The sequence below is a fragment of the Populus euphratica genome, unplaced genomic scaffold (assembly GCF_000495115.2).
Source record: "Populus euphratica unplaced genomic scaffold, PopEup_1.0 scaffold349.1, whole genome shotgun sequence".
In the NCBI taxonomy this organism is placed as follows: domain Eukaryota; kingdom Viridiplantae; phylum Streptophyta; class Magnoliopsida; order Malpighiales; family Salicaceae; genus Populus; species Populus euphratica.
In genome coordinates, this window is record NW_011500238.1 from 176,914 (window position 1) to 185,747 (window position 8,834).

Consider the following 8,834-nt stretch of genomic DNA (forward strand, 5'->3'; position numbering starts at 1 on the left):
ACTAGCACGTCAATAGCTATTGGTTGTTGCATGCTATACAGCAACAAGTGTTCGCAAATCTAGAGTTGGTGTCATTGTTTTTCAATTTTCCAGCAAGATCTAGCTAAAATAATTATAATGATATTTTTTTGAAAAATCATTAGAGAAAATTAATTTTTAAAAAAGTAGTTTTGCATGTAAAATTAATTTAAAATTAACTCCATCACAATCAAAACATACAATCAACAATCATATTTGTTTAACATTAACTTTGATACCATTGTTAGGTTTCTTATAACACATAAACGTAATAAAAATAATAAATTTAATTTTTTTTAGAATTTTCAAGAATCTTGTTGGATAATCTAGGGTCATTTAAGATTTATATAAAGATTATCTAAAAATCATATCTTCTTTTAAGTTTTGATCAACTTTTTTAAAATTGGGTTGTCGCAAACCATAAATCGTCTAAGTTTTTAGCCTTTAACAAGATTATTTACATAAACCATTAGTGAAAAATCTTCTAGAATCCTTTTTAGAAGAGAAGGAATGCTATACCTTTAAACGTTAACTTTTTCGTTTATATGTTTTCAAGTATTTTTGTATAGTCCATAACTTACGTAATTTTTATGTTAAAAAAAATGAGGCGTAATATTTTATTAATAAGGAAAAGCTAATAACCCTATAAATAGAAAAATATCAATATACTCCCTGAATAATATTAATATATTTTTTTATGATAGTTATAGAAATTTATTCAATTAAGTCTTAACTTGATTTTTCTAGGTCTCAAATTGTAATCTCTTATTGCAAATACATTCTAGTCCTTAATTTCTAAAACTTATATACAATCAAATATCACTTGATTAATTATCTCAATTCAATTTATGACGAATGATTCTTATGTTAGGTTCTCTAATAAGTTGGTCAAAATAAGTTGATCCAAATATAAATCATAATCCTAAATAAAATATGATTAAATAAAGTAAAGAATTTAACTTATTATTAATTCAACAAATTAATTAACTCATATTTGAAGATCAAGTATAATTTTTAACAACGTGTCATGATCTTTCAAATATTAAAAATATCATAAATAATTTGACTTAACTTTTCAGTGACTAGTTTCTTAATTTAATTATCATACTTTTATCAAGAATGTTCAAATTTAAATATTATAGCATGAAGGGTGTCTCCTCTATCAAATCATATTTATTCTTAACATCATAGTCAATGATTTTTTTTTTTTAAATAAAACTCCTTTTGAATTCATTCCACCAAAAAAATAAAACTCCTTTTGAATTCATTCCACCTTGTATAAGGATTTCATAATCAATATTATTTAAGAATAAATGAAACATTTTCTCTAATTTATCTAGGATGATGAATCTTCTATTGATCACATAAATACTTTTATATAATTTATGTTATACCTAATATCTATTTATTTGTTACCCTTCTGATGCAAACCTTATAGATATAAAGATTTAGAAACCCACAATCAAATTGATCTTTCTCAAAAAAGTTAAATTTAGACTTATAATTGAGCTTGACACAATAATAACCTGTATTGAGATACCAAGACTATAAAAACCGGACCTCCACCCAATACATATTAAGAGACATGAATGAGATGTATGGAAGAAACCATGAAACTTAGTTAGTTCTTTGATAAGTTAAAGTAGTTCAATAAAGAACAAAAAAGTATAAGTCACGTACACAATAATAATTTATGAACTCAAAGTTTATATATATATATATATAAAAGCTAAATAAGCTATTTATAATAGGTAAAAAAATCCTAAAAAATGCTCAAAAATTAAAAGAGTAATAAATAAAATAGAAAAAAATAAAGTCAACTTGAAAACTGATACAAATCCTATACAGTAGGTTCTGAACTTTATTGCAAGGCTTTTTTATGATCAAATCTGACTATCTATTATCTCACTAGATGCACAACTGTCCCTTTTTACACACAATACGGTACGTGTATGCATATCACAATTGGATTGCTATCGATGATCGATTATTTGTATTTTTTTCTTTCTTTTCTTTTTTCTAACAACTAAAATACATAATTATCCTCTAATGATATGTTGTTTGCCTGGTTAGATTGCCGTTAATGATTGATTATTTGTATTTTTTTTATTATCTCTCTTTTTACAACTAAAATGCATAATAATTCTTTCATTGTTTGTTGTTTATTTAGGTCTAATATGGCTACTAGACTTAATTCTTTTGAGGCTAGCATGGATATTAACTCTAAGATGTCTGGTTTGGACTGAAAATCTAAAATATTTAAAATATTTTATAATTCTTAATATTTTTTTAAATTTTTTTAAAAATAATAATAACCCATTAAATAGCACGGGCTAATGTATTACTAAATCTTGTGATCACTATAAGAGAATGAAAGATCTATGCCGATGGCTTGTATGATAATAAGTAGAAAAAAATATTTAGAGAGATTGGTTAGAATTAAATCAATCGGTAATATATGGTGCAAATTGATATTTTCTTACAAACACGAGGCAGAAACTATGGTTTTCCTTTCCTAAAACAAGAGCGAAAAAAGCGAAAATATAGTTTAAAAAAATACCCGCACACCCAAGGCTGAGCTCACTCGCAGTCGATAATAAATTCTCGATCTAACCACAAAAACAACAGCTTCTAGGGTTTGGCCGGAAGAATCATTTACAGCAATGGCGATGGCAGCTGCTTTGAGACGCGAAGGAAGGAGATTTGCCTCCCCTCTCATTTCCTCTCAACCAATAACCCCCGTCCGATCCGCTCTCATCCCCGAGTATGAATCAATCAGATTTATTCTCTTTTCATTTCTCTATTTTCTCTTTCTGTGTGTTTGTTCTCTGTTTAGCTGATAACGAAATGAGATAAAAAATTAAAAAAAAGAAAAGAAAAATTTGTTGGGATTGTTATTGATTTTGAAATGTTTATTTAACGGGTTTCTTTATTATATATATTGAAAGATAAAAAAAATACAAGGGTTTTTTAAGAGGCTGTTTTATCGCTTCTTCTTCATGGGTCTGTGCCATTAACACCAGCCAATTAGCCATTTGTTTGAGCGGTGAGTAGTTCCAGTATAATTCATGAATACCCAATATGGTTCCATTGAAGTTCCTTGGGCAAATTAGCTTTATTTATAAATATAAATATAAATACTCTTGCTTGCTCTCTTCTTTTGTATAAATTGTTGTTTAGCTATCCAGGTAGTAATGTGGCTGAAAACAGCCTTCTATTTCAGTTGCGGAATTGCCCTGATGAGAGCATTTCTGTGATTCCTAAAATGTGAAGATGGTGGAAACATGGGGGGTTTGTATTTTCATTTAAAAACTTTGAAGAAAAAAAATGCAGGCTCATAGGAACAATGAAATAAATAATAATTTTTTTTCTATGGTTCTAACAAACAAGTCTTCCAACTTTAAACTGAGTTTGAGTGATATTTGGGAACATCACTTATCAAGTTGTATTTCGCTTGAGTGTTAATCATGATTCATCTGTCTTCTTTGATCAGATTTTTTAACTAGCTGCATTTTAGACATCATACGAATATGTATAACTAAATGATTTTGTAGAACATTCATAAAATAAATCAATGTATGAGAGAGAATAACTTTCTGTGCATGTTTGCTTGCATATATCACCTTCCATGATTTCCTCTGACTTGATTGCTTCTTTTGGATGCTTTAAGAAAGTTCCTCTACTTTTAATTGGAAGATAAATAATTTTCTAAGAATTTGCAGGGAGCATGTCCCTCTTGGAGTGCGTTCCATTTCAACTCAAGTTGGTAAGAATGTTGCTGTTCAATTGTTGCATCCTTTGATCTTTTGATTTGACTTTAAGATTTTATTTCTTGCTGCATCTTTACTAAATTAAGTCTCTGAAACCTGGAACTGTGGACAACTAATTGTGATGTATCTTATGCAGTTCGGAATCGGATGAAAAGTGTCAAGAACATTCAGAAAATTACGAAGGCTATGAAGATGGTTGCAGCCTCAAAGTTGCGATTAATTCAAACTAGAGCTGAAAATTCTCGTGGCCTATGGCAACCATTTACTGCGCTTCTTGGAGATACTCCTAGTATGTTCTGAGAAGTTTTTATCTAGCCACTGCTTTGTTAACTTGCATCTATTTGATATTTTATATCTTCCAATTATATTCAACTTTCCAATTAATTAGTTATTGAAAGTAAGGATTGTGTTTTCTAGTCTTAATTTTCTAGTCTTAAAAACAACTGTAATTTGGTTTCATTAGTTCATGTTGTGTTGAGTGCATGTTCTAAGTTATAACCATGTTTTTCTGGTTTATTTTGGTCATTATGCTGCAACTCCCACAAAAGTTTGGTCAAGATTTTTTGAATGCTTGCATGCAGTGGTTGATTTATATTTTGTACTCACAAGGATGCATTGTTTAGATGCGTTTAATTATTATCTGAGTGTATATTTTGATGCATTTATTAATATGGTCTATCATTAATTGATGGAATGGAAATTTGTTATGAGCAAACCCTATGAATATTTCAAATAGTAGAGCCTCAGTGGGTCCTTCTCTTTACTGAAGTTAGAAGCTTATAGAATTCATGGTGGTAGCAACAAGAATGTGAGAGCTTGCAGGAATAAGATTGGTTCAAACTTGAAAAGATGCAACCTCCTAAGAAACTTCAGATTGATCTCTTTACTTTACCTTGAAAACAGAGAATTAAGAATCTAAGAAATGTGAGAAATTACCAGCACAACATTTCAAAATTCAGCGCCCTTTTTACTCAATTAATGAAAAAAATGGTGGAGGAATTTGTTTCAAATTCTTGATTAGAATACTGATTCTGAAAACATTAAATTGCCCACACAACATATAAGTTTATGCACTTCAAAAACTTGTCTTTGATGCAGGAGCTTTTTTTAATAATTTTCCTATAATTTCTTATTTTCTTGTTTAATTTAGGAGTCCTTGGAGTTCTAGCTGTCATGTGATTAGCATGTGATATTATTATGATTTTACTAGTATGAATAGACTGCTAGGGTTATTTTATAGATGCTCTTTGTTATTTTATCAATCTATTAAGATTCTAGAGGTTTTATCTTGTTCCAATTTCAATTTTATCCAATATTCACTGTGATTTCTGTTTTCTATTGTTTTCCCCTTCCCAACCTATGTCACTCTTGCTATCGTACACTGTTTATTTTCTATCACTGAATACATTTTTGTCCTCTTTTATTTTCTTTTTGGCTTTGCTGTTATTTTGTTTGCTAGGTGTTGATGTAAAGAAGAATGTGATTGTCACTGTATCTTCGGACAAAGGTCTGTGTGGTGGTATTAACTCTACAGCAGTCAAGGTCAGCAGGGCCATTAACAGGTTGACTTCAGGTGTGTTTTTCTTTTCTTTTCTTCATCAATTTTTTTTCTTGTTTGCAATGGGTTTGGCTGTTTTGAAACCTTAAATATATTTTTATACTTTCCTAGGTCCTGACAAAGAAACTAAATTTGTCATCTTGGGAGAAAAGGCAAAGGTGCAGTTGATACGTGATTCAAAAAAGAGCATTACAATATGCATGACAGAGTTGCAGAAGAATCCCCTGAATTATACCCAGGTTAGTTGGTCATATTTCCTGGACCAAGTATCTCGAGAAAAAACCTCATCTCTCTACATGCACATGTATAGACTTTTTTAGAGTTTTAAATCCCAAATTGTTTTAATGAAGAAGATAGGAGGGAAAAATCAGTTTCTATGGCCAGCAAGCTGCTTGTGCCCAGTTTATCATGGATTGAGCTCTTGTTTTTTGTACCCATCATTCTAATACTGTTTGCTGTTAAATGGACCTGGTAGCAAGTCCCTGGTTGCACTGATATCTGTTATAATTCTCATATGATGGGTTCTTTTATGCATTTGCCCAGTTATTTTACTTTGTTTGGAAGGGTGAGTGGAAACAAAGGGAATGAAAAGTGAGAGAAAGTTTCCCTTGAGCCCACAAAAGCTAATCTCTCCAATTCTAAGAGTGCATGTGGGCTTTTGGGTTTGGGTGGGGTGTTGATTCAAATAATAAAAATACCTTTTTATGTTTGATTTAAAATTTAAAATCTTATGGTATGAGGAACATAGAAGACATTAAAGTAATTGTACTACCGACATTTTCTTAACATTTAATTTTATTTTACATCCATAAGGAATATCTCTATTTTCTTTTGTATTTCCCTCTTAAAAATAAGAGAGAGAGAGAGAGAACTTTTTTCCATAATTTCCCTTCCTCTCGTTTTCTTTCCTCTCATAACAAAGAGTTGAAGTCAATTAATAGCTTGTACATTATATAAGCTACTAATCTTATTATAGAATAATTTACAAAAATTCTCCAGCAATTCCATTTGATTTTTTTTTTTTATTTCAGGTCTCTGTTCTGGCAGATGACATTTTAAAGAATGTGGAATATGATGCTTTGAGGATTATCTTCAACAAGTTCCAGTCAGTGGTCTCATTTCTTCCAACTATGGCAACTGTATTATCTCCTGAGGTGATTCAGAGTGGTGCACCTGCTACTATGTATACACTTCGGTTTTTTTTTTTGGTTAAGGATTGTGGGTGTATGATTGAATGTTGATATAGGTTGTGGAGAAAGAGGCTGAATCTGATGGGAAGCTTGGTGATCTTGATTCCTATGAGATTGAAGGTGGTGAAACAAAGGGTGAAATACTTCAGAATCTTGCCGAGTTCCAGTTCTCTTGTGTAAGCGTTGCCACAAACCTTTATTTTCTGAGTAGTATTTAGGACAGTCCAATTCTCAAAGCATGTGAGTCCGATTCGAGTCCAATTCTCAAAATATGTGAGTCCAATTCTTAAAGCATGTATGCACGCAAACTTAGACTAGAAACTTGAGAGCAGTAGTTCAACCCTGTTTAATGTTTATGCCATTTAGGGCTCATTCAACCATGTAGGTTTTATATTACTGGTACAAGTTTAGTTGACCAGTTGAGTAGCCCCGTTCACCCTCTTGCTTATTTAACTCCATTTCTTTTCTTTCATTTGACGCCTGTAACCTTTGATAATCCACTGCAATCTATTGTTTTAGGACCCTCATTAGTTGACTAGTTAAGAGCAGTAGCTTTTGTTTTTTTGGTGCTTTTCAAAAGTTCGTTGGTGTTGAAAAAACATCAAATTGATGTTTTTTTTAATGTTTTTCGATGATTTTGATGTGTTGATATAAAAATGATAAAAACAAATATGAAAAAATTTCATTTTAATGTATTTTCAAGCGAAAAACATTTTTAAAAAGCACTTGTACCACAATACTGAACAAGCACTTAGTTTGATGCCTGTTTCTTCCACAGAACCTTATAGTATGTCTGGGATATACATGTAAATTTTCAAATTTTCTTCAGGTTCTGTTCAATGCTGTAATGGAGAATGCTTGCAGTGAGCAAGGTGCAAGAATGTCTGCTATGGACAGCTCAAGCAGAAATGCTGGAGATATGCTTGATCGCCTGACACTGACTTATAACAGGTTACTTTCTCTGGATACAAATGCATGCTGGGAATCTTATTTTGACCCTGAAAGTATATTTAGTGAAGTAATGAATGGAAAATTTAGCTTGGGTAATAGTTGTGTTTGGTACAATTTTTGGCTCGGCAGGGGGAGGGGGTGGGGGGGCATCCAGATTTTTCTCTCTCAAGGAACCATACTCAAATCTCTCTCTGTCTCTCTCTCTCTCTCTCTCTCTCTCACACACACACACCCACACACACACACCAACAGCAGTTTAATAATCTCTCCATTTCATCAATACACCAAACATGTTTATATACAACTTTAGGGCTTTAAGAGTTAGTTCTATAATAATTACTCGTGAACGATTCACCTCAACTTGTAGCCTTTGTACCAAACGAATTTTGAGAAGGTTGTAATCTTGTTAGTGGCTTGGCAAAACTGAGTTGATTGGTTTAAAATAGCGCTCAACTTTCTATCTCGTACTTGAGATGGTGGGGAGTTTGTTTTCTTTTACATATGATGATTTGGAGCCAAGCAAACTTGTTTTGTTCTTTCATTTGTTCTTGACAACTGATTTCTGGAATTTGCTTGATATTTTTGTATCAGAACTCGTCAAGCATCTATCACAACGGAGTTGACTGAGATTATATCCGGAGCAGCTGCACTGGAGGGTTAAAATTGAAGATATCAATGGCTAGGAACTTCATGGGGCTACTTTTGAGGTTTTTGTTGAGCGACTCTAATAATCACCCAGCATTGTTTTCTGTTTTTGGGAATTAAAAATAAAGTCCATGATCGATAATGGTTTATTTTTATTTTTGGTTCTTTTTTCAGCTCTTAATCATGTGGTTCTGGCTTGAACACTCGAGAACTGTTGTAAATTTTACTGTAGTCCTGTTTGGCATTGTTTGATCCCCCCACTATGCACAAGAAAAACAAGATTTGGCGACTAGAACATTGTTTGCTAATTGAAAACTTGGGTGTCCATTGCCACTGTAATGGTGACATTTATCATTAATTGGAGGACTGTTTTTTAGGTTATACTAGCTCATTGACCTGCACTAGATGGAAAGGATGGATTAAAATTTTTACAAATAAAACAAAATATATCAAAGTAGTGGGGAGTTTATTAGTATTGTTATTAAATTTGATCAAACATGTGCATTATGAGATTTTTTTATTCGGTTTACCTTGTTTAAATCTTAAATTGAATTATTTGATACTTGTCTAGATGTGAATTGGATTTGAACTATTAGACTAAGACATCTGGAATAATTAATGTTTTTTATAAAAAAAAATATTGAAATGATGATAGATTAAATTGATTTATATCATGTTATTTAGATTTTGAAGTTTATTAGG

At 31.4% G+C, this 8,834-nt stretch overlaps 1 protein-coding gene across 1 annotated transcript; it reads left to right on the forward strand.

The window, feature by feature from the left end:
- Positions 1-2,535: 2,535 nt before the first annotated feature.
- LOC105112546 (ATP synthase subunit gamma, mitochondrial-like) lies at positions 2,536-8,508 on the forward strand. The gene is made up of 9 exons (XM_011008274.1): positions 2,536-2,782; positions 3,741-3,784; positions 3,925-4,077; positions 5,248-5,361; positions 5,458-5,585; positions 6,378-6,500; positions 6,593-6,712; positions 7,366-7,487; positions 8,079-8,508. The coding sequence occupies exons 1-9, from the start codon at positions 2,682-2,684 to the stop codon at positions 8,146-8,148; spliced, it is 975 nt and encodes a 324-aa protein (XP_011006576.1). The 5' UTR covers positions 2,536-2,681; the 3' UTR covers positions 8,149-8,508.
- Positions 8,509-8,834: the final 326 nt, after the last annotated feature.